Source organism: Loxodonta africana, chromosome 15 (assembly GCF_030014295.1).
Source record: "Loxodonta africana isolate mLoxAfr1 chromosome 15, mLoxAfr1.hap2, whole genome shotgun sequence".
Lineage (NCBI taxonomy): Eukaryota > Metazoa > Chordata > Mammalia > Proboscidea > Elephantidae > Loxodonta > Loxodonta africana.
In genome coordinates, this window is record NC_087356.1 from 6,064,535 (window position 1) to 6,089,604 (window position 25,070).

The 25,070-nt window shown below is 47.6% G+C and overlaps 2 protein-coding genes across 10 annotated transcripts in view; one reads left to right on the forward strand and one right to left on the reverse strand.

Annotated features, from left to right (window-relative positions):
* The first annotated feature begins 1,409 nt into the window (after window positions 1–1,409).
* RPL31 (ribosomal protein L31) lies at window positions 1,410–8,675 on the forward strand. The gene is made up of 5 exons (XM_003413604.4): window positions 1,410–1,458; window positions 1,844–1,950; window positions 6,848–6,973; window positions 8,103–8,215; window positions 8,614–8,675. The coding sequence occupies exons 2-5, from the start codon at window positions 1,844–1,846 to the stop codon at window positions 8,643–8,645; spliced, it is 378 nt and encodes a 125-aa protein (XP_003413652.1). The 5' UTR covers window positions 1,410–1,458; the 3' UTR covers window positions 8,646–8,675.
* Window positions 7,916–25,070, reverse strand: part of TBC1D8 (TBC1 domain family member 8) — a 183,190-nt gene continuing 166,035 nt past the window's right edge. For 4 of the 9 annotated variants that reach the window (XM_064268498.1, XM_064268495.1, XM_064268496.1 and 1 more), the window contains exons 16-20: window positions 18,803–19,043; window positions 17,479–17,544; window positions 13,056–13,145; window positions 12,545–12,642; window positions 7,916–10,481 (exon numbers count right to left, since the gene is read on the reverse strand). In XM_064268498.1, coding sequence (XP_064124568.1) covers window positions 10,023–10,481; window positions 12,545–12,642; window positions 13,056–13,145; window positions 17,479–17,544; window positions 18,803–19,043 — 954 coding nt within the window. In that variant the 3' untranslated portion in view covers window positions 7,916–10,022. Of the gene's footprint in view, window positions 10,482–12,544; window positions 12,643–13,055; window positions 13,146–15,940; window positions 16,333–17,478; window positions 17,545–18,802; window positions 19,044–25,070 lie in introns of those variants that run through there. The other 5 variants (XR_010317893.1, XR_010317892.1, XR_010317894.1 and 2 more) reach the window with 5 other exon arrangements.

Genomic DNA, 25,070 nt, shown 5'->3' on the forward strand with positions numbered 1-25,070 from the left:
GTAACTGCCTTAATTCAGACCCTCATCATTTGTCTGTATTATGTAAACAGTTTCCTTCTACTGGTCTTGCCACCGTACTGCCTCTCACCCCCACGCTGTTGTTCAGTGTTGCCAAATTAACTCTAAAACAGATCTGATCATGCCACTGCCCTCCTGGAAACCTTTCAGTAACTTCTTATTCCCTATAATACTCAGACTCTTGAGTGAGTCCACATGGCCCCACAGACTATTTACATCTCCAGTCTCATGTCTCAACCTCACCAACTACACAGCCTCCAGGAGACAGTGCAGTCTGGGAAGCTATCCTGCCTCAGAACTTGGATGTGCTGCACCCTCCATGAATCTGCCTGGCTGTCTCCTGCCCATCCTTCCAGACCCAGCGCACACCTCTCCTTCTGTCTGCACCCCTGACCCACCCATGCACCTGGCGGGACAGATCTTCCTGTGGCTCCATGGTCCGGGGCAGTAACAACTTTCATTCACGGGTCTCCTCTGCTCAACATGAGCTCCTCAAAGGCAAGGGTTGTGTCTTAGTATCTCTGGGACCAGCAGCCAGGCACAGCACCTGACGCAAGGCCAGTGTTCAGTAAACACTTGTGGAATGGATGAATGAGTGAATGAATAAATGAATGGGAAAAGCAAACGAGGGTCTTCTGCCCCGGACCTGCTCCAATCCAGCTGTGGGCCTGGAACTAGAGTCTTCAATCAACTCCAGGTTTTAGGTTCCTCCCAGGGGCAGAGTACCCAATAAGCAAGGTATGCACGGGCTTAACTGTGCTTACTTACTAATCTGTAGAGCACAATTTCACCTGTTTTCCACAAGAAATGCATGTGAAGTTATGCCCTAAAAAAAAAACCCCAAAACCCGAATCGATTCCGAGTCACAGTGATCCTTTAGGGCAGACTAGAACCGCCCCACAGGGTTTCCATGGAGTGGCTGGTGGATTCGAACTGCCGACCTTTAGGTGAGCAGCCCAGCTCTTAACCACTGCGCCAGCAGAGCTCCGCTAGATTACTAAGTAAGCACGACTAAGCCCGTGCGTACCTTGCTTCCCGGTTAATCCGCCCCGGTCCCTCTGAAGAGTTAGACCAGCGGCACAAGCCCCTTCCGACCTAGCGGTGGGCCCGTGAGGACGCTGAAGGCACAGAAGCCCCTCAGCCGGTTCGCAACTCGCCTAGGAGCCGACGGCCCACCAGCGCTCGCCTCCAGCAGAGCCCGGCAGACCCCAGCCCCAGACAGCTCCGCGGAGGCAGCGGGGTGCGCAAGCGCGGCCCGCCCAGGCCCCGCCCCCGACGCCCGCTCGCTCCTCCCCTATCGCGCCGCGTCCGTCCCAGCTCGCCCCTTCCTAACCACACCCCCTTTCCCGCCCCCATGCGACCCGGAAGTTGTAGCGCGACCGCCCCTTCCCCTCTCCCACAATCCGTTGCGCTCTTCCTTTTCAACCTGGTCCCGGTGCTGTGAGTATGGACGGCGGTTCTGGGCTTGGGAGATCTAGCTTCATCCTCCGCCGTGACTGTGCTGATCAGGACGGCAGGACCTCTTCTAGGCTGTCCGGGGCTCCGCGTTCCGGGGAGATGGGAATCAGCGCTGGGTTTAAGGGCTCCCGGACCCTGGGAGGAGGGTGTCTGGGGCAGCCGGGGCCGCAGGGGTTTCTGGGGCTGGGGCATCTGGGGTCGCGGGTGCTGCTCCGCGGAGTGGCCTGGGTGGCCTCGCTAGGCCAGGGGCGCAGGGGCGAGGCGGGACCTTCCGCACGGGACGCCCCGAGGGCGGCAGCGTGGGGCCGGGCCCGAAAGGGGGGATTTGACTCGCCCCGCTCGCCTGAGCCTCCTTGTCTGGTTTTAGATGGCTCCCGCCAAGAAGGGTGGCGAGAAGAAGAAGGGTCGTTCTGCCATCAACGAAGTGGTGACCAGGGAGTACACCATCAACATTCACAAACGCATCCATGGCGTGTGAGTACCCCTGCGGTCGCCCCGATAAACCGTTGGTTGGGGGTCGCGTACTCAGGCTTCTGGTTGTTACTCAGGAATCGGCCTGGTTTAAAGGCTGGGGGTCTAGAAATTCCTCTTAGCCTGTATTCCGTGGACCTTCAGGTTTATAAGATTTAAAGTGTACTTCTCTGAGGCTAATGGCTGGAGTTTCTGGGAGAGCCAGTTCTGGTGATCAGATGTGAACATCATCCTTGCTCAGTGCTTTGTGTTGAAATTAAATCTGGGTCAGGAGTCCCCCGCTGGTGCAAATGGTTAAGGCTAGACGACGAGACAGGCCTGGCCGCGATCTGCTTCTGAAAAGTCACAGCCTTGGAAACATCACCAGGCAGTTCTACTCTGCACACACACACAGCCGCCATGAGTCCGAATCGACTGGACAGCAACTAAATGAGGCTAAAGAGCAAAAGATTTGTATATTAGTGAAAACAAACTTTTAATGTTTTCTAGGCTTCAGTAAAGTTAAAAAAGCTGGGTCCAGCCCAGAATGTGAATACTTAATTGGATCACCGTAGCTCTCCAGGTCACATAGATGGCATGACAGTTTGTTGAGTTTTAATGTTGTCAGGTGCCATTGAGTTGGTTCCAACTCATAGCAATCCTGTGTACCACAGTATGAAATACCGCCCAGTCCTGTGCCATGCTCACGATCCTTGTTATGCTTGAGCCCATTGTTGCAGCCACTGTTGTCAGGCCATCTACTTGAGGGCTGCCTTCTTTTTTGCTGATGTCCTTCTCCAGGGACTGATCCCTCCTGACAATTTGTCCAAAGTATGTAAGATGCAGTCTCGTCATCTTTGCTTCTAAGGAGCATTCTGGTTGTACTTCTTCCCAGAGAGATTTGTTTGTTCTTTTGAAAGTCCATGGTATATTCAGTATTCTTCACCAACACCACAGTTCAGAGGTGTCAGTTCTTTGGTCTTCGAAGTTGTAACACTGCAAATAAAACATGCTGTGAAGTGACAAAAGTCAGTGGAGTTATAGGGCAGTGTTTGTGGTGGGTACATGTGAGTGTCGTGGACTTGCGCTGAAGAGCAATGTAGGGAGTAGTTTTGCATATGGTAGTTGTAGTTCTTGCTTTTCTGTAGGGCTTATATTTTAGTGTTTGAACTTAGTTTTCCCCCTTTTTCTGTACATGGTTGCTATTGTTGGTAATGAGACACCCAGCAATTCTCTTGTTGAAAACAGTTATTTGGGGGCGTTTTCAGTAGAAAAACGTCACAGTGAAATATTCTTTTAAGGCAGCAGTCTGGAGTGGGCAGTCCCATCTCACTTTGCCAGGGATTTCCATGTGTGGTAGCATTTGCATTGAGCCTGGCATTTCAGCACCGCTTCCACAGCTGTTGGCCAGGGAACATTGTGTGCGTTGTCTTATTTGGGGTCTCTTTTTAAGAGCTCAGCTGGAAACCCTGGTGTCATAGTGGTTAAGTGCTGTGGCTGCTAACCAAGGGTCAGCAGTTCGAATCCGCCAGGCGCTCCTTGTAAACTCTATGGGGCAGCTCTACTCTGTCTTATAGGGTCGCTAGGAGTCAGAATCGACTTGACGGCACTGGGTTTGGTTTTTGAGAGCTCAGCTGCTAACCAAAAAGATAGGAAGTTTGAGTCCACCATCCACTCCTTGGAAGCCCTGTTGGGCAGTTCTATTCTGTCCCATAGGCTCACCATCAGCCGGAAGCGACTTGATGGTGGTGGGGTTTTGGTTACTTAGCTCTGGCTCTACAATTCAGTGCCTTTTGTACATTAATGCTGCTTGGGAATAACTGCACCTTTGGGAGTGGGGCGGGGGGAGGTAGGCATATCAAGTGCCTAACTGTACCAGGTATGGTACTGGGCTCCACAGGGAAAGTGTGAACTAGAGGCCCTCCTTGTCATAGTAGAACAGTATTTAGACATTAGTTGGTAAAACACCAAGTAGAAGGTAAAGCACAGGTTGGAGGGTGGGGTACTGTTTTAAAGGCCACGCAAATAATGGGGTGAGCCCTGCAGATAGCTAATGGGTTGACAAGACTTTTTTTTTTTTTTTGAACTTTAGATGAAGGTTTATAGAACAAACGAGTTTCTCGTGAAGCAGTACACACATTGTTGTATGACATTGTTTAACAACCCCATGACTCTCCTTTCTCAACCCTTGGTTCCTTATTACCAGCTTTGCTGTTCCCTCCTACCTTCCAGTCCCTGCCCCAGGGCCAGTGCGCCCCTTCAGTCTTGTTTTGTTCCATGGGCCTGTTCAATCTTTGGCTGAAGGGTGAACCTCAGGAGTGGGCTCATTACTGAGCTCAAAGGGTGTCAGGGGCCATACTCTCAGGGTTTCTCCAGTCTCTGTCAGGCCAGGAAGTCTGTCTGGCCTTTCTTTTTGAGTTAGAATTTTGTTCTACATTTTTCCCCAGCTCTGTCTGGGATGCCTTATTGTGATCCATGTCAGAGTAGTCAGTGGTGGTAGCTGGGCACCATGTATTGTACTGGACTCAGTCTGGTGGAGGCTGTGGTAGATGTGGTCCATTAGTCCTTTGGACTAATCTTTCCCTTGTGTCTTTAGTTTTCTTCGTTCTTCCTTGCTCCCAAAGGGGTGAGACCAGTGAAGTATCCTAGGTGGCTGCTCACAGGCTTTTAAGACTCCACATGCTACTCATTAAAGTAGAACGTAGAACATTTTCTTCATAAACTCTGTTACGCCAATTGAGCTGTATGTTCCCTGAGACCATGGTCCCCAGTGGGCAAGATTTTTGGGCATTTTGCCGTTTGCAAAAGTCTTGCGTGCGGACGTCCATAATGTGAATCCCTTAGTCATTTTCAGTCCTTGCTTGATCGGAAACAATTGACAGTTCATCATTCCTTCCATAAAATGTTTTATTCATTTGTCTTCCAAAGACTAGTCTTGTGTTTCTTCCTTCTTCACTAGCTGCTCCTTCTGTGTCTAGTTGATTGGTTTCTCTCATGTCCTCTTAATGTTGACTGTTCCTCTTTTCTGTCTATGCTTGTTCATAATGACCAGTCTTTTTTTTTTTTTTTTTTTTTACCTGTTACCTTCTAGTCGATTCCAATTCATAGTGACCCCGTAGACAGACTAGAACTGCACCATAGGGTTTCCGAGGAGCACCAGGTAGAATCGAACTGCAGACCCTTTGGTTAGCAGCCGTAGCCCTTAACCACGATGCCACCAGGGCTTCCCGTCTTAGGACTTCAAATATTTTCCATATGCTTTTTCTCACTGCTTAGTTGATGTCTCTACTTGGGTGTTTAGTAGGCATCTCAAACTTCACCTGGCTGAAAACCAAGCTCCTGGTGTCCCATCTCCACCCCCAACCTGTTTTTCAATTCAGTAACAACTTGGCAAACCCTGTTGGCTCTCCCCCCGACTGCTCCACAATCTGACCAGCTGGCACTGACCCTGGGTGGTTACAGTAGCAGCTCCTGGCTGCCTGCCTCCCCACCCCAGACATATGGTCTGTTCTCAGACCCTCTGCTTTCCTGTCTTGTTGAGGTTAGAAGCCAGGGTTGCTGCTCTGATCCTACATGCACTTGCCCCCCGATTTTGTTCATCAGACCAGACGTGATCTGTTTCAGGGTGGCCTGTTTGTTTTTTCCACTCTGTTGCATGCCTTTCTCGCAGATACCTAATTCAGCTGCTCTTGTCCTCTGAGTCTTGGCTCCAGGGTCACCTTGCTGAGTCCTTCCTTAGCCCTGTTTAAACTTGTGGTCCTTTCCCCAGTACTCCCTCCCTCTTTCCGTGGCCGCTTTCTCTCTGTAGTGCTTACGACCACCTGATGTACTCAGCACGTTACTTACGTGAGGGTATTACACCTGCACCACCTGAAGTACCCAGCCTGTTGCTTACATAAGGGTATTATACCTGCTGCTGTTGTTTCTACATGGCTGAGTACTGAGTGAATGAAGTGAGCTTGCTTGATGGATTCTAGAAACAGCAGGGAGGCTGGAGCAAAGAGAGCCAGGGGGACATAGTAACAGAAGAGTGAGGTAGGTAGGAGTCAGATCTAGGCCACAGGAAGGTTCTGAAGGAAATGGGAAGTCATTCAAGGTTTTGGAGCAGAATTAGGTCACTCTGGCTACTTGTATCAGATTTTATAAAGTTTACTTTATCGGTGAGTCTATTGAGCACTAGTTTGAGCCGGGTACTAGGTGTTGGACTTACGGAGGTACGAGACGGACGTGGTCACTGCTCTAATGAAGTTTTGAGCCTTAGGGTGGTGGGCACTCTGGAGACTCTGCCTCACTTGAAATGGCCTTCCTTTACTTACCGAAATGCTTCACCATTGCAGCCTGAAAAGATGTTGCGTTTTCACATTTCTTATTTAATTGTAAGTGTAGATTTAAATGAATCCAGGAACCCTCATCTGAACAAAGGGTTACTAGCTGCTAACCCAGAGTCCCGAGCTGACTTGAGTTGAAGAAGGAACGGGTATAAAGCATTAGAGACTGAACCTGACACATCCCTAGAGCTCCAGAGAATTCACCGTTGTTGTCACCCTCGGAGGGAATCCGCCCTCGCTCCAGGCCCTTCTCCCATAGGCCATTCAGGGGTTTCTGCCACTGGTGGCTTGTGACAGAAGGGCTGACCCGGGCTTATCGTCCAAAGAAGCTTCGGGTTTTGCAGTTAAATGGGTCTTCTGTCATGTTTTGTACTGGTTTCAGAACAAACTCCAGATGACACTTAGATTAATAATGAGCCAATAAACTAGGAGCATTGGCTGATCTGCTTCAAAAACAGGTCCTGTCTTAAGATAAAACAAATTATATTTTGATTTGAAGGCATGTATTTATTTAAATGTTGTGTTTGTGAAAACAGGGCATACTATGTTGTACAGTTCACTAATTAGCTTATTTGTGTCCGTTTAAATCTTAGGGGTTTCAAGAAGCGTGCCCCTCGGGCACTCAAGGAGATCCGGAAATTTGCCATGAAGGAGATGGGAACCCCAGATGTGCGCATTGACACCAGGCTCAACAAAGCTGTCTGGGCCAAAGGCATAAGGTGTGGAAGTTCTCTGTGTCATAGGATGAGCTCGTACATACAATTGCTTGGCACTACAAAGGAAGTAATGTGACAGGGACTGCCAGGGTAGGGTAGCATCTGCAGGGAGACGCTTTAAAGTGGTATTTGAACCGAGACCCAGCTGGTGAAGGAGCCAGGATTGTGAGGGTCAAGGGCAAGAGCATCTAGAACAATGTGTGTTCTGGGAACACAGATTTGTAGAACACAGGTCGGTGGTGCTGGAGTGGATTAAGCGGCTTGAACAGTAAGTGGGAATGGAGAGAGGGGCAGGGGCTGGACCATCTAGGATCTTGTAGGTCATGGTGAAATGCGTGAATTAAATCTGGGCATAACGGGAAGCCATTTGAACAGAGGTTCTCAATTAGGGCCTGATTTTGCCCACCAGGGGACATACTCCATTATTGCATCAGTGTGAGGGGTCATCACTGGCGCCCAGTGGGAGGACAGGGGTGGTGTTCAGCATCCTACAGTGCACAGGGCGGCCCCCACAATAAAGAACTGTCCAGCCCAGATGTTAGTGCTGCTGCTGAGAAACCGGCATGGGGTGCTGTGAGCAGGAGGCTGGTGTCTCCGGTGGCAGATGTTGGGAGGTTCCAGTGTGGAAGTGGGGGACCAGTTAGAGGAACGGTGATGGCATGGGCCCCACTGATGGTGTGAGACTGGATGTCGGTTGAAATGGCATCAGAGAATTATCTGCATATGGTGGGACTGAAAGTTTAATTGTCTGTAATGTGTGCAGTATAGTCTGCAGAGTTCTTCACGGTATTCCTCCAAATTGAAATTTAGCATAGAGTAAGTTTTCTCATAACCAGATAGCAGTGTTGGCGGTCGAGGCAAAAGACCTGGCACCTTTGCCTGTAAGTGGTATGCTTGCTTAGGCAGGCATGTGTCCTGAGATGGCGGTGTTGCTGTCCGTCTTGGGGGGGGGGGTGTTTGATTTTCCAGGGACTGACAGCCATCTAGAGGCTGGTTGGACAGATTACAGTGACAGACGGCCTGTCAGGAACATGTTACAGGAGCAAAGGTGGGATGTGTGAACATGGCTAGTGGCTGTTTTCTTGAAAGGAGGCCCTGTCCTTGTGAGACATTTATTTGTATTTTTCCTTAGGAACGTCCCATACCGAATCCGTGTACGGTTGTCCAGAAAACGTAACGAGGATGAAGACTCACCAAACAAGCTCTATACGTTGGTTACATATGTACCTGTCACCACTTTCAAAAGTAAGTTTACTTAATCCCACAAAGCTATTTCAGTCAGATTTAAAAAAAAAAAAAAGTCTTTAGCTCTTCTGTGACCCGAATTTACCTATTTAACTAACAAATACTTAGCGTGTACTTATATGCTAGGGGCCCTTCCTGTAGGGACTTGTAAGTTACAGGCGTGATCATTACACATTTTTAAAAATTCTCTACTAGCATGGGCAAATGCAAAAGGATACAAAACTGTGGTCCATTAAACACATGGAAGGAGTAGAAGAAACACCAAAACACTGATTATATCTGGGTTGTAAAAAGATCATATGAAAAATGGAATAGTACTTGCCCCAAAACCTTCAAGAAAATGTTTTTGAAGTTAAAATGTGAGTCTGGAAATCGACTGGCTGTTATTTCTTTTGCAGACCTACAGACAGTCAATGTGGATGAAAACTAAGCTGATTATCAAATAAAGTTATAAAACTGCCTTCCTGATTCTGTTTTCCTTTCTAAATGCCATATGCTTGTGTTTGTGGGGCGGAGTGTCCTAAAGAGGTTCTCAATGCTGAAATCATTGGGGAGCTTTTTCCTAAAAACTGTTGGCCTGGCTCACCACCTAAGCCCTGGTGGCCCAGAGGGTAAGTGCTCGGCCACCCAGTGGGTCTGCGAGAGAAAAGAAGGACCTGGCGCTCTGCTCCCGTAAAGATGACCACCTAGAAAACCCTGTGGGGCAGCTGGGAATCAGAGTCAACTCAGCAAGCCCGCTCACCACCCCTGCCCCCTAGAGCTTCTGGACACAGGCAGCCCCCGGGGTATGAACAAGCTCTGTCCCTCACAGTGAACCTAATGGACGGTGACTGCGGGGAAGGATTTGGTGACTGTGGTGAAGGATTTGTTGTATCGGGAGATGGTTCCAGTGAGGGCAAATTTACATAACATTTGTTGAGGGATTGTCTTCCCCAGTGTTTCCACCACTGACGTTTAAGTGTTGTCGTAGAGGTCCTTTTTGAAGCCCTACGGTAGTTGTGCTGCACAGCCAAGGTGGGGTCGGTGACCTCAACTGAGCACACGGGTGGTGGTGGAGACGTCTATCCAGCTCACCTAGTCACCAGCAGTTCAGCTGGCCTGGTGAGGATAAGAACCATCCAGACCTTAAAAGGCTGAAATATAAGATGAAAGAAAAGGACCAAGTCAATACAAAAATTTCTTATTAAAAAACTTAAGGCCAGCATCCAAAAGCATGGTTTGTACAGAACATTTTTGGAAGGACATTCAAAGTGAATACAACCAAATATATTAAAATGGTTTCAATTACCAGCATTGAAACAAAATTAGTGCAAAAAAAAAAAAGCCAAATACAGTTGCACAGATAGTGGCTCTCAGACCTTGAGCGTGAACTTCACTAAAACCTCACTCGTCGTTCCAAGTGAAAGAGGAGCATGGGGGCTGGTCTCCTGGTCGCGACAATGTGACTTGTGGCCACGTCAGGAACAAAAGCATACTATCGTCACAACAGAGGTGCCCATTTTCAGCAGATCTGGTAAAGTGATGTGAGCCACGGGGTTGAGCCAACTGTTGGATGGATGCCCTATAGCATTGGCAATGTCCAGTTGTTGATTTTCTTGAATAAATAGAAATGTCTGAGGGCTGCTTCAGTTTCCCTAGCTACGGTTCTGGCTGTCGGGTCGCTCTGTCCAGATAATCCAGTCTGTAAAGTGTACCCTAAAGGAACTAGACTTAAGACCAGGATTTGTGGACTGACAACCCATGAACCAGTCTGGGGTCCTTGCTTTGGTATGGTGGGCTCCAGTCTACACAGCAAGCTGCCGTCTGGCTACAGGTTGCTCAGCTTGAGCTCAGCCTGAGAGTGGCGGCTCATTTCAAAGGTCTTGAGACTGTACTGATTGATCTTGGCGTTTTCAAGTTTAGATTTAATCTCTAGTGGTTTTTCAAAGAAGTTCACTAGCGATTGTTCAGTCAGCAGGGATGCTAGAATGTGTTCCAGAGAGACAGTCCAGTCTCCTGCGGCTGCCTCCTCGGGAGATGCTGGGGAGCCCTGGGGGACAGACCCAGTGTTGGCAAAAACGGAGTCCTGGTCGGGAGAAGGTGCTGGATCCTGCAGGTCCTCCCCTGGTTCCTGGGAGCAGCTTCCAGAGGAGCTGCTGCGCTGGCCCACTTCGCCTATCTGCAGCAGCAGGGTGGTCACCGTAGCGATGGCCTGGTACAGATGGTTTTCTTCTGGGTCTTCGTGGAACATGCTGTACAGAGTTTTGCAGAACTGGATAAATTCTCTCTGGAATTAAAGAAAAGGTTCACATAAGGCAGCAAAACCAGGGTGAAAGTAGAATGTGGTATTTAAAAAAAATCTACTTAGTTCTTTGGGAAAAGCCACCTGATGACTTTTGGAAGAAGCAGAACGTAAGAAAAGGTCGACTGCCCTTCCTGGAAACGGACTGTGAAAGGCGACTTCTGGGAATTCAGCACACTCGGAAAGGAAAGGTTACTTGTCAATACGGCAACTACTAGGCAATAAAAAGTGTATATGCCTTCCCAGAGGGTGGCCACACCCTTTAACCCAGCAAGTCCACCTGCAGAAATGCTTCTAAAAGAAACCAGAGCCAGAGTTTACAGTAGGAAAAAGTCGGAAACAGTTTAAATGCTAGGATTAAATAAAATCACAGATGTTCATCTGGTGGGAACAGCATTCAGCAATACAGGTTTTTAAACACTGGAGCATGTCACGGACCGAATTGTGTCCCCCAAAATAACGTGTCAACTTGGTTAGGCTGTGATTCCCAGTAATGTATGGTGTCCTCCATCTTGTGATTGTGATTTTATGTAAATGAGGATTAGGGTGGGATGTAACACCCTAACTAAGGTCACATCCCTGATCCAATGTAAAGGGAGTTTCCCTGGGGTGTGGCCTGCACCACCAAGAAAGCAGTGCTGGGAGCAACCCTTTTGGCCCAGGGTTCCTGCACGGAGATGCTCCTAGTCCAGGGGAAGACTGATGACAAGGACCTTCCTCCAGAGCCTACAGAGAGAAAGCCTTCTCCTGGAGCTGACACCCTGAATTTGGACTTGCAGCCTACTAGACCGTGTGAAAGAATAAAATTCTCTTTGTTAAAGCCATCCATTTACGGTATTTCTGTTATAGCAGTACTAGATGACTAAGACAGAGAAGACCAGTGACGCTCTGCTGTCTCAGGTTACAGGGCTCTCCTGCCCAAAGGGAGACTCCTGTGATGAGATGCCCCAGGCAAGATTCCGCTAACAGTTACTCCAGGAATAGAGGGAAGTGGGAAATGACTGATCTACCAGAGTTATTTCATGACTTGGGGAAAACAGCCACGATTGTTTTGAAGTAAATGAAAGCAAGGAATTAAAACAATATGACCCCATTTTTATTTAAAACATTGGTTAAAACAACAACAAAAAGATTATGTACACCAGAATATGAATCCTGACAGCTTTGGGTGGTGAGCTTTAACTGACTATCACATACCCAAGGGTAGAATGAAAACCTGAAAGCAACTCCCCAAGAGAGTAAGGCAGCACTTCTCAAATGGCGGCACGAAAATACCCACTCCACAAACACTCCGTGAAAAATAGGCTGAGAAGCATCTATGCTAAATTCTCCTCTTCAAGACTCACAGTACATAAGCACTGAAAATACCTGAGTCCTAAGATAAAGCAATATTTGCAACTTGAAGCCTACGCTCTATAACATCACTATGAGTCGGAATCAACTCCACAGCAATGGGTTTTTGGTTTCCCAAACACTGGAAGAACTCTTCAAAAAAGAAAAAAAGCCACCACCAGGTTTTTAGGTAGGTATTACCACCACTCCGTTGCCGTCGAGTTGCGTTATTACCACCACATGGCACCTGAGTTCAGCACAGAGCCCTTAACTAGAAATGCTCCGAGGTGAAGAGATGGGTGTCAGTACTGTGTATCGTGTGGTCAGTGATTTTCAAGAAAATCAAGCGTGTCCACAGCCCCCACGTCTCCAGTGGGTGTCTTATCACCAGAGGGAATGTATCTCCACCACCACCCAGCTAAATGAATTTGATATAAAAAACCTTCAGACACAAAGTATGTAGCGGCCTTCTGTTAGAAGAGCTCTATCTGCAATACACATATGTAGACGGAGTTTATGGAATGCCTCTGAATGTCTGCATGGATCGCAGTCTCAATATCCCATTCAATTACCACAATGTTCACCTCACAGAAGTTACAGGACCCTTTAATTACAGCTTCGGCGCTCAAGGGACCTGTGCCTAGTTACCAAAGCCTCACCCCTACACAAATCACTTGGCAAAACAGTCCACTCTCTGCACAGATCCAGCCTCGTACCTGGCTCATTTTGGGCAGCTCTTTCTCCGTTTTATCTTTTTCTTTGGCTAAATCCTTAATCATCTGCTTCAGTTGTTTCTGGTAATCAGCTGCATCACCTTGAGGCAAAGGAAAATACAACAGATCATGTAAACAAGGTCGACGAAAGCAGAGAGGAAAACTCACAGGTCATGGTGAAGGGGTGCAGAATCTCACCGAGTAAATGCCACAGACTGGCCTAAGAGAAGGTTTGTCTTACTGACCGACGACTACGGACGGTGTGGGAGCTGGGTGACTTCCCTTGCTACAATAAGACCCAGGAAACCATCCAGCATGAGGAGAACCACGGTGGGAGCGTGGAGGGGCAACACCTAAACTGGAAGGTTTCTGGTTTCTGAAAGCAGTGGGCTGGGTTTGAACTCACGGAGGGAACAGGGAGGGGACAGACAAGGCCGCCACTGGGAGGAGCTGCTGAAGTCAGCAACTGCAGCACCTGCCCAGCGGGAGAGGGCCAGTGAGAAGTGGTACGTGCCATTCGATGTCCCGAAAACCAGGGGTCTCGAAGTCGACAACAGAGGACTCTTTAATGGTGACTGGCTGTCCCGGTCATTTTCAGTGAGTGCTTTGAAAACAAAGAACAAAATTAAACGGGAGTTTCTTTCTAATCAAAATTGAGAGTAATTTACTTTTTAATTCCAGGAAGAACTAAAGTCTAAGCCAGCAGCTCCCAATCTGGGTTGCAGAGTCTGCCTGGTCCAGAAACCCAAATGTGAACCAGGCATGTCTGGGTATACCAGGGAAGTAAAATGCCTTACAGAGCTAATTACGCTTCTCCCAAAGGCATATCAGTACTGTTGTAATTAACAGTGCACAAACTCACAGAAAGACTGCCGACGCTGACCCGGAAGAATATACAGAAAAATCTTATTTCATAAAACTAAAATGTGTGTGGTGGCACCGTGGTTAAAGTACTTGGCTGCTAACCAAAAGGTCGGCGGTTCAAACCCACCAGCTGCTCTCAGGGAGAAAGATGTGGCAGTCTGTTTCCGCAAAGATTACAGCCTCAGAAACCCTATGGGGCAGCTCTCCTCTGTCGTCCTACAGGATCGCTATCAGTCAGAATCAACAGCAATGGGTTTGATTTTTTTGTTTTTGGTGTATATACATATATACACACATGGATGTAAACTTGTACCAAATGTTCATAGCAGCATTATGTACACACACACAGACACGCACATATGTAAACCAAATCCATTGCCATCAAATAGATTCCGACTCATAGCGACCCTATAGGACAGAGCAGAACTGCCCCATAGGGTTTCCAAGGAGCGCCTGGTGGATTTGAACTGCTGACCTTTTGGTTAACAGCTGAGGTCTTAACCACTGTGTCACCAGGGTTTCCACATATTTTTTTTATATACACACACATATTAAAAACTCTAGAAATAAATACACCAAATCTCTGGATGGCAGGATTACGGGTAAGTTTGAACCTCTTCATGTTAGTATTTTTCTATAATGACCATATATGGCTACACTTTCATCATTTCTAAAAAAATTAAAAACAGCTTTACTAAATCCAAAGGGTGCATTTTTGGAGTTTTCTTGAAATATTAAAGCTATAATTATATTGGCACCCTCATACACTGCTGGTGGGAACGTAAAATGGTACAGTCAGTATGGAAAACAGTTTGGCAGTTCCTCAAAAAGTTAAACACAGAGTTACCCCTCGACCGAGCTATTCCACTCCTATGTATATACCCAAGAGAAATGAAAACCTATGTCTACACAAATGTTCGCTGCACCATTATTCACAACAGACAAGTGGGGAAATAATCCACATATCCACAACAAAATGTGGTATATTCCTATGATGGAATATAAAGAGAAAGGATGGTCTGACACATGCCACAACGTGGGTGAACCTTGAAGACACTAAACTGAGTGAAGGAAGCCAGAGAAATGAAGGTCTGACACATGCCACAATGTGGGTGAACCTTGAAGACACTAAGCTGAGTGAAGGAAGCCAGAGAAATGAAGGTCTGACACATGCTACAACGTGGATGAACCCTGAAGACACTAAGCTGAGTGAAGGAAGCCAGACACAGAAGCTTACGTGCTGTGTGATCCCATCTACATGAAATGCCCAGAGCAGGCAAAGCTATAGAGACAAAAAGTAAATTAGTGGTTTCCTGGCACTGAGCGGAGTGGGGGAGGGGAGAGGTTAGCGTGACAGCTAACGGGTATGAGGTTTCTTTTTGGGGTGACGAAAATGTTCTAAAATTGATTGTGATGATGGTTATACAATTTATGAATATACTAAAAACCACTGAGCTATACACCGTAAGTGGTAAATTGTATGTATGGTGTTGAAATTATAGGTCAATAAGGCTGTTATAAGAAAAAATAACAGTTATAAGGGGGAATGACAAAGGATTACCGTATTTTAAAAGGTCGGAATTTACTAATAAGCCATTCGCTGAATAAATCAAAGGCAAAATCCAATTGTGATTCAACAAATATCCACAAGATGGCACCAAAGCCTTGATGGCCCATTCTCCTTCCCGCTTGGGAGGTTTTCTTTCTTTTGTGGTGTTTTTTCTGTTGGTTGGTTTTTTCCATAATGAACATAATAAGTCATTCTTTTAAAGCTCTGTCCAAAATGGATTATGAGCAGTGGCACATAGGAGAACACACTCAGAAAGTGAATGGCAGGAACATGAGAGACCCCGAATGGCACCTGAGGCAGTTATAACGGGAACAGGCTTTCCCAGGAGCAGCCACTCGGAGGCCAAGAAGAGACTGGGTCCTCGCCCTCAGAGAGCTGTGTGTACACAAGTGGCTCTAACAAAATGCTGTAGTGGGAGAACCAACACACACGTGTCCTGGGGGCACAGAGAAGGGAACTCATTAACTCGGGGTGGGTGAGTGTCCAGGAAGGAGGTTGGTTAAGTATCAACAATGACAAAACCAAAGCAAACCCATCGCCAAGGAGTCGATTCCGACTCATAGCGACCCTACAGGGCAGAATAGAACTGCCCCATAGGGTTTCCAAGGAGCGCCTGGTGGATGCAAACTGTGGGCCTTTGCGATGGCAGCTGAGCGCTTAACCGCTGCACCACTACGGCTCCTTCGAAATACAATACTTAAATAAAAAAACAAAATCAATCATGCTCTATCTAGAGCTACAGCTGCTAACCAAAAGGTCAGCAGTTCAAATCTACCAGGTGCTCCCTGGAAACCCAATGGGACAGTTCTACTCTGTCCTGTAGGGTCGCCATGAGTCGGAATTAACTCGAAGGTGATGGGTTTGTATTGTTTGTTTGTTTGTTTTTAAATACCATATAGGGAGACCCTGTATCGTGCAAATGGTTAGGCACTTGACTAACCGAGAGCTTGGCAGTTCAAACCCACCCAGAGGCAGCTCAGAAGAAAGGCCTGCTGACCTGCTTCTCAAAGGTCACAGCCTTGGAAACCCTGCGGAGCAGTTCTGCTCTGCACACGTGGGTGGCTGTGAGTCCGAACCTGATCCGTGGCAACTGGTCTTTTTTGTTTGTTTTGGATCCCAGATACATAGAATGAAGATCATGAAAAGATGACGATAAATGAAGAATTACGCCCATCTTCTATGTTAGCAGAAAAATATTTGTGAAAAATAAGGGCAAGTTAAATAAAAAATACAGCTCAGTAACTTATATTGGCATAAAAAGGCAAAGAACTTCTCTGATGCTGCACAATTTGAAGTAAGGTCACACTGAGCCTGTGGGAAGGTCCAGGAGGAGCTGTGTGCGGCCACAGAGTGCTCTCTGGGGATAAAGCACAAGAGTCACCTTTTGTATACATTCTCGTCGTTTCATGAGCCACCACGATCTTGTGGCACTTGAAACCTCCTCACAGCCCACCAGCCTCCTGAGGCTCCCTCGTTGGGGAAGTCTGTCAGGGGCTCCATCCATCCACAGGCCACAACCCTGGCACTGGGGCCCAGAGACCCTCTGGGATTCCTAACTCGGCTCTATCAGCTTTAAAGATCCAAGGAATATCTGAAGGTTTTCCTAGTCTTTTTCCTATTAATGCTAGGTCTGCTCTCATGGGCTACTAAATGGGTTCCTTCGTTTTTGGTTGTTGTGGTTTGCTGCCATCGAGTTGGCCCTCAGCTCATGGAGACATGGAAAACAGAATAAACACCATCCAGTCCTGTGCCATCCCCGTGATCGGGCTGGGTCAGCTGGTTGTGATCCATAGGGTTTTTACGAGCTGGTGTTCAGAAGCAGGTCGTCAGGCCTCTCTTCCGAATGTTAGTCTGGAAGCTCTGCCGGAGCCTGTTTGGTATTTCAGCGGCGTTGCCACACGCTCTTTCACTGACAGACGGGTGGCGGCTGTGCGTCAGGTACACTGGCTGGGAGTTACCCCAAGGCTCCTGTATGGAAGGCGGGGATTCTGCCATCGACCCACCAGTGCCTTCTGTTTCTGGTTATCACTGCTGAAATTTGAAGGAAGCATGGCACTGCATGCTGGGAAAATGAAATGGTCTTTCAAAACCGTAGCCTCCCGTAACTATCTACTTAAGGTAACCAGGACTGGCTTCCCCACACCCCGTTCTGTAGGTCAGTGGTTCTCACGGTGTGGTCCCCAGATCAGCATCACCACCACCTGAGACACACATTCTCGGGCCCCTCACAGAACTAGTGAGTCAGAAACTCTGAGTGTGGGGCCAAGTCACCTACGTCTCCACAGGCCCACCACGTGATTCTGATGTGTGCTGAAGCTTGAGAACCAGTGCCATAGGTCATGCGGTACCAAAAAGGGTGTGCTCTGCCACCCCCAAACTAGAAACATCTGTTACCGTGAGTCTTAATGGGATTTAACGTGAGGAGAGCTTCTGTGTTACACAGGAAGCTGACCTCGTGTTAAGGCAGAACAGAGTTCGAACTTTCTGACTTGGGATTTCTTACCTGGAGGGGTATGAAGCCTATAGAGCAGTTTAATCTTTTCATTCATTTCTCCGTTATACATAATATCTGCAAAAAGGTAAAAAAAAGAGACTAAGAGGAGGCAAAGGGCCACAGTACATCTGTTATGACACAAATTCACTGAGCTCAAAGCGTGCGGCTCCCGACCCCCAGGCACACGCCATGTTTTAAATTAGAAATTGTTTTGTCTGTGTGTTTGTTTTTTAACCCGTTGAAGATTTTACCAAACTCACCAATGGGGAAACTAGTGAGATGGTTCAACTAGTCCAAAGAGCAGACACATTTATAGGTAAGGAATATTAAAATGAGTGGTCAAGTGAAGGGCAACTGGCCCCTTCTGTGGAGGGGAGAGAAACTGACTGAACCTTCACTGGACAGAATTCAGACTTGTTTACAGACAAGAATCGCTTGGCATCGCTGTTATCGATAACCTACGGAGTTGTAAATTAGCTGCCCCCCCTCCACCCCGCTCCTGACCCTATAGGAAAAATAGAACTGCTTCATAGGGTTTCTAGGGAGTGGCTGGTGGATTCCAACTGCCAACCTTTTGGTTAGCAGGCAAACTCTTAACCACTGTGCTACCAGGGCTCCAAATAGCTCCCACAGAAGCAAAATTAGATAACTTGCAACACTGTGCCATAGATATTACATAGCTCCCACCCAGCACACATTTTTTCCTCCATTATCACCATTACTATTACATGCTTAATATGGCAACGTGGGAATTATATGAGGTACTGCAGTAATGTTACATCATGACAATGATTCTCATTTTTGTCCACGTTTGATGCTTCTTAGTACTTTGGTACCTTCCTCCTTTTTTTAGCATGTTTAAAAGTTATTGACATATTTTACTTTACACAATGGAAATAGATTTATTGCTCCTTTTGATTATGAAATTCGAGTTTTAAAGGCAGTGCTTGGTGATGTTTAAGTTACGAGATAACCTCATGAATTTTGTCTGACCTCATTCCTTTTGAAAAACTGCCGTTTTATGTAAAAAGATTAGGGATGTGGCTCCTACAAGCCGAACCACCACCCTCTCGGTGGCAAGGAGAGTAAGGCCAACAGCATATGCTGAGCACCGCAGAGAGCTTTGCCCTGTGCCCCTTACGCCCAACCAAGGAAGCACAAAGGTGGCCATCAGAAGCCTGCAGAGTGATATATAAAACCATGGTCATGCCAGGCCAGTCACAAATGCATTTCATGGTGTGTGGATTTGCCTGCTACACAATCCACTTTGCCTTCTGTTCACAGACTCACACCCCAAATCAACTCAGTGCAGTGAAGGCCCACAAAGCCATACCGAGACAGCTAACGAATCCCTTGAATTCGATGAGGTGGTCCATATTGTCATCCAGGAGCCTAAAAGTCCTTTCCGCGAGGGTCTCCGTGTGGGTCCCACAGGTCCATGGCGAGACAAGCTTAAACAGGTTTGTAAACTGCTGGGAGTCTATGCGGTACTGCTCCACATAGGGCCTGTTGGGGTCGTGGCGCTGAACCACAGGACTAGGCTGCTCCCAATAACAGCTCAGCATGTGTTCTCGCTTAGAACAAGAGGGAGAAGACATAGGTGAGACGACTGCTCCCGTGGGGGGCTGCGTGCTGGAAGCCAAGGCTGACCACCAAGGCCTTCCCTCCTGCCTTGCTTTGCCTCATAAACCATTGTTTATTGTATAAGCAATGTTATAACATGAACAAATGAAAAAGTTAAAATTACAATCTCATCACCCTAACCAATCAGACATAAAACTTTTCCTCATTACCTTGCAGTCCTTGTCCACATAATTCTGACAGTTTTCATTATAGAAGAGATATGATTTTTATTCTAATGGTGTCACTTTTGCTGCTGTTGACACGTGCCGTCAAGTCGATTCCGACTTACAGCTACTATATAGGCCAGAGTAGAACTGCCCCATAGGGTTTCCTAGGCTGTGATTTTTACAGGAGCAGATCACCAGGTCTTTCTCCCTGAGAGCAGCTGAGTGGATTCGAACTCCAGACCTTTCGGTTAACAGCCGAGTGCTTAACCATTGTGCCACTAGGGCTCCTTATTGTCGCTTAGAATCATATTATTTGAAAATCAAAATTACAAGACAGATCTATAGGATACAGAAGAAACTAGTAAAACTGGTTACCTAACCAGTTTTGACACAGTTTTAATTATAGAAGAGACATAGTTTTTATTCTGCTATTTTCACTCAAAATCATGTTGTTTAAAAATCAAAAAGTACCAAGAAATCTATCAGATACAGAAGAAACCAGTAACACCAGTTATCTGTGGGGAGGAGAAGTGAACGGGTAGGACCCAGAGGTGAAAGCGAAACTTTTTACTATATACTTTTATCCTTTCTGAATTTTTAGTCACATGAGCATATTGGCAGCTTAAAAAATTAAAAACAGGTGATTTGAAGTCTTGGGAATAGATTGAAACCAAAGAGCCAAAACTGCCCCTGCCATTGAGGACCAGATGGCCTCTTTAGAATGCATTACATAAAACCATCCTCAGTCACCTCTCGGGACATCTCAGTTCACAAAAGCCTGAAATGGTTCCCAGTCACCACAGGGCTCTTCCCAGTTCCATACCCTCTGCCCATAAAGATGGGCCAGAAACAAGTGCGATGCCGTAACATGTAAGCACAGATCCTTGGATGGAAACCAAAATGCCATTATTGTTAGTAGTGTACACTCTTTAAACAACCTTTGCAGAATCGTAAGAAGTACCACGAGAATTTTATGTGGGAAATAAAAGTCTAATAAACTTCCACCCCTAAAAATCCACAGCCCACTATAAATTTTCACGTGTATTTGTGCATACTGTGAGACTAAAGGCCTCTAAAATGCTGCCCAGAAAAGAAGAGCTGTGAGATACAAGCAATGCACTAACAGAGCCATTTTACAAACACTCCCACAGAAAGGCAAAGCAACACAAAAATAGGCAAAGGGTATGAACAGGTGATTCTGAGAAGTATTCGATTAGGAGAAGGTACTCAACCTCACTAGTGAACAGATTAAAATGAAATGCATTTTTCAACCAGGCTAGCAAAAACTTAAGATCAATGATTTCAAATGCTGGGTGGGTGTGGAGTGTGGAGAAATGAGCACTCTTACGCACCCTGTGGAATTGTAATTTGCAAAATCAAACATCGGAAGGTACCTTAGCAGTACAAGTGTCCCTCGGTATCCGTGGGGGATTGGTTCCAGGACCCCCCATACCAAAATCCGTGGATGCTCAAGTCCCTTCTATAAAATGGCGTAGTATTTGCACAAAACCTACACACATCCTCCTGTCTACTTTAATAAATCATCTCTAGATTACTTACAATACCTAATACAATGTAAATACTGCATAAATAGTTGTTACACTGCATCGTTTAGGGAATAATGAAAAGAAAAAAAGCTTCCGTGTTCAGTGCAGACAGCAACCACCACAGGCCTAGCTACACGGTACATATCAGCAACAACATAACGTCTTTTCCGATCTGCGGTCGGTTGAATCCACAGATGTGGAACCCGTGGATATGGAGGGCCGACTGTATTGACTAAAACCGGGTATGCGGATCTGCCACGACACAGAAATTCCACCTCAAGGAACGCACCCCACAGAAATGGCAGCAGAGGTGCCCAGGTGCTCATTACAACGCTGTCGACAGAATAGCAAAAACCTAGAGCCAACACAGATGGCCCTCGATAGGTGAATGGTTAAATGAATTAAGGTTCAGTCACACAATGAAGCTGGGCAGTCATTAAAAAAGAGAAGATCTATAGATTCTGATCCGAAAAATGTCAATACAGTGAAACCTGCGAAAGCCAGAACCTATGTAAGGTGGAAACCTGTCAGAGAAGGAAAACGCAAATATTTACCACTAATAGAGCAATTGAAAAGGGGTCAGACTGGCCCCTGTCCAAGGCGGAAAACTCAAGACGAAAAACAAAGCAATCCTGTCGTGTTCCGGCTCTCGCAGGTTTCACTGTCTATGGTTAACTGCAGGCAGTTGTGTGTGCTACAATCTCATTTTTATGGGAAAAAAGTGTGTGTGTGTTGTGCATGTGTGTGTCTACAGACAGATGTAGGTACAAAAAACCCAGAAAATCAGGGAAGGTAGCTGCCATATTGTTAATAGTCACCTGCGCAAGGTGGGGTTCAGGAAAGGTAGCTGCCATATTGTTAATAGTCACCTGCGCAAGGTGGGGTTCAGGAAAGGTAGCTGCCATATTGTTAATAGTCACCTGCGCAAGGTGGGGTTCAGGAAAGGTAGCTGCCATATTGTTAATAGTCCCCTGCGCAAGGTGGGGTTCAGGAAAGGTAGCTGCCATATTGTTAACAGTCCCCTGCGCAAGGTGGGGTTCAGGAAAGGTAGCTGCCATATTGTTAACAGTCACCTGCGCAAGGTGGGGTTCAGGAAAGGTAGCTGCCATATTGTTAACAGTCCCCTGCGCAAGGTGGGGTTCAGGAAAGGTAGCTGCCATATTGTTAACAGTCCCCTGCGCAAGGTGGGGTTCAGGAAAGGTAGCTGCCATATTGTTAACAGTCCCCTGCGCAAGGTGGGGTTCAGGAAAGGTAGCTGCCATATTGTTAACAGTCCCCTGCGCAAGGTGGGGTTCAGGAAAGGTAGCTGCCATATTGTTAACAGTCCCCTGCGCAAGGTGGGGTTCAGGAAAGGTAGCTGCCATATTGTTAACAGTCCCCTGCGCAAGGTGGGGTTCAGGAAAGGTAGCTGCCATATTGTTAACAGTCCCCTGCGCAAGGTGGGGTTCAGGAAAGGTAGCTGCCATATTGTTAACAGTCCCCTGCGCAAGGTGGGGTTCAGGAAAGGTAGCTGCCATATTGTTAACAGTCCCCTGCGCAAGGTGGGGTTCAGGAAAGGTAGCTGCCATATTGTTAACAGTCCCCTGCGCAAGGTGGGGTTCAGGAAAGGTAGCTGCCATATTGTTAACAGTCCCCTGCGCAAGGTGGGGTTCAGGAAAGGTAGCTGCCATATTGTTAACAGTCCCCTGCGCAAGGTGGGGTTCAGGAAAGGTAGCTGCCATATTGTTAACAGTCCCCTGCGCAAGGTGGGGTTCAGGAAAGGTAGCTGCCATATTGTTAACAGTCCCCTGCGCAAGGTGGGGTTCAGGAAAGGTAGCTGCCATATTGTTAACAGTCCCCTGCGCAAGGTGGGGTTCAGGAAAGGTAGCTGCCATATTGTTAACAGTCCCCTGCGCAAGGTGGGGTTCAGGAAAGGTAGCTGCCATATTGTTAACAGTCCCCTGCGCAAGGTGGGGTTCAGGAAAGGTAGCTGCCATATTGTTAACAGTCCCCTGCGCAAGGTGGGGTTCAGGAAAGGTAGCTGCCATATTGTTAACAGTCCCCTGCGCAAGGTGGGGTTCAGGAAAGGTAGCTGCCATATTGTTAACAGTCCCCTGCGCAAGGTGGGGTTCAGGAAAGGTAGCTGCCATATTGTTAACAGTCCCCTGCGCAAGGTGGGGTTCAGGAAAGGTAGCTGCCATATTGTTAGCAGTCCCCAGCGCAAGGTGGGGTTCAGGAAAGGTAGCTGCCATATTGTTAGCAGTCCCCTGCGCAAGGTGGGGTTCAGGAAAGGTAGCTGCCATATTGTTAGCAGTCCCCTGCGCAAGGTGGGGTTCAGGAAAGGTAGCTGCCATATTGTTAGCAGTCCCCTGCGCAAGGTGGGGTTCAGGAAAGGTAGCTGCCATATTGTTAGCAGTCCCCTGCGCAAGGTGGGGTTCAGGAAAGGTAGCTGCCATATTGTTAACAGTCCCCTGCGCAAGGTGGGGTTCAGGAAAGGTAGCTGCCATATTGTTAACAGTCCCCTGCGCAAGGTGGGGTTCAGGAAAGGTAGCTGCCATATTGTTAACAGTCCCCTGCGCAAGGTGGGGTTCAGGAAAGGTAGCTGCCATATTGTTAACAGTCCCCTGCGCAAGGTGGGGTTCAGGAAAGGTAGCTGCCATATTGTTAACAGTCCCCTGCGCAAGGTGGGGTTCAGGAAAGGTAGCTGCCATATTGTTAACAGTCCCCTGCGCAAGGTGGGGTTCAGGAAAGGTAGCTGCCATATTGTTAACAGTCCCCTGCGCAAGGTGGGGTTCAGGAAAGGTAGCTGCCATATTGTTAACAGTCCCCTGCGCAAGGTGGGGTTCAGGAAAGGTAGCTGCCATATTGTTAACAGTCCCCTGCGCAAGGTGGGGTTCAGGAAAGGTAGCTGCCATATTGTTAACAGTCCCCTGCGCAAGGTGGGGTTCAGGAAAGGTAGCTGCCATATTGTTAACAGTCCCTGCGCAAGGTGGGGTTCAGGAAAGGTAGCTGCCATATTGTTAGCAGTCCCCTGCGCAAGGTGGGGTTCAGGAAAGGTAGCTGCCATATTGTTAGCAGTCCCCTGCGCAAGGTGGGGTTCAGGAAAGGTAGCTGCCATATTGTTAGCAGTCCCCTGCGCAAGGTGGGGTTCAGGAAAGGTAGCTGCCATATTGTTAGCAGTCCCCTGCGCAAGGTGGGGTTCAGGAAAGGTAGCTGCCATATTGTTAGCAGTCCCCTGCGCAAGGTGGGGTTCAGGAAAGGTAGCTGCCATATTGTTAGCAGTCCCCTGCGCAAGGTGGGGTTCAGGAAAGGTAGCTGCCATATTGTTAACAGTCCCCTGCGCAAGGTGGGGTTCAGGAAAGGTAGCTGCCATATTGTTAACAGTCCCCTGCGCAAGGTGGGGTTCAGGAAAGGTAGCTGCCATATTGTTAACAGTCCCCTGCGCAAGGTGGGGTTGAGGAAAGGTAGCTGCCATATTGTTAACAGTCCCCTGCGCAAGGTGGGGTTGAGGAAAGGTAGCTGCCATATTGTTAACAGTCCCCTGCGCAAGGTGGGGTTGAGGAAAGGTAGCTGCCATATTGTTAACAGTCCCCTGCGCAAGGTGGGGTTGAGGAAAGGTAGCTGCCATATTGTTAACAGTCCCCTGCGCAAGGTGGGGTTGAGGAAAGGTAGCTGCCATATTGTTAACAGTCCCCTGCGCAAGGTGGGGTTCAGGAAAGGTAGCTGCCATATTGTTAACAGTCCCCTGCGCAAGGTGGGGTTCAGGAAAGGTAGCTGCCATATTGTTAACAGTCCCCTGCGCAAGGTGGGGTTCAGGAAAGGTAGCTGCCATATTGTTAACAGTCCCCTGCGCAAGGTGGGGTTCAGGAAAGGTAGCTGCCATATTGTTAACAGTCCCCTGCGCAAGGTGGGGTTCAGGAAAGGTAGCTGCCATATTGTTAACAGTCCCCTGCGCAAGGTGGGGTTCAGGAAAGGTAGCTGCCATATTGTTAACAGTCCCCTGCGCAAGGTGGGGTTCAGGAAAGGTAGCTGCCATATTGTTAACAGTCCCCTGCGCAAGGTGGGGTTCAGGAAAGGTAGCTGCCATATTGTTAACAGTCCCCTGCGCAAGGTGGGGTTCAGGAAAGGTAGCTGCCATATTGTTAACAGTCCCCTGCGCAAGGTGGGGTTCAGGAAAGGTAGCTGCCATATTGTTAACAGTCCCCTGCGCAAGGTGGGGTTCAGGAAAGGTAGCTGCCATATTGTTAACAGTCCCCTGCGCAAGGTGGGGTTCAGGAAAGGTAGC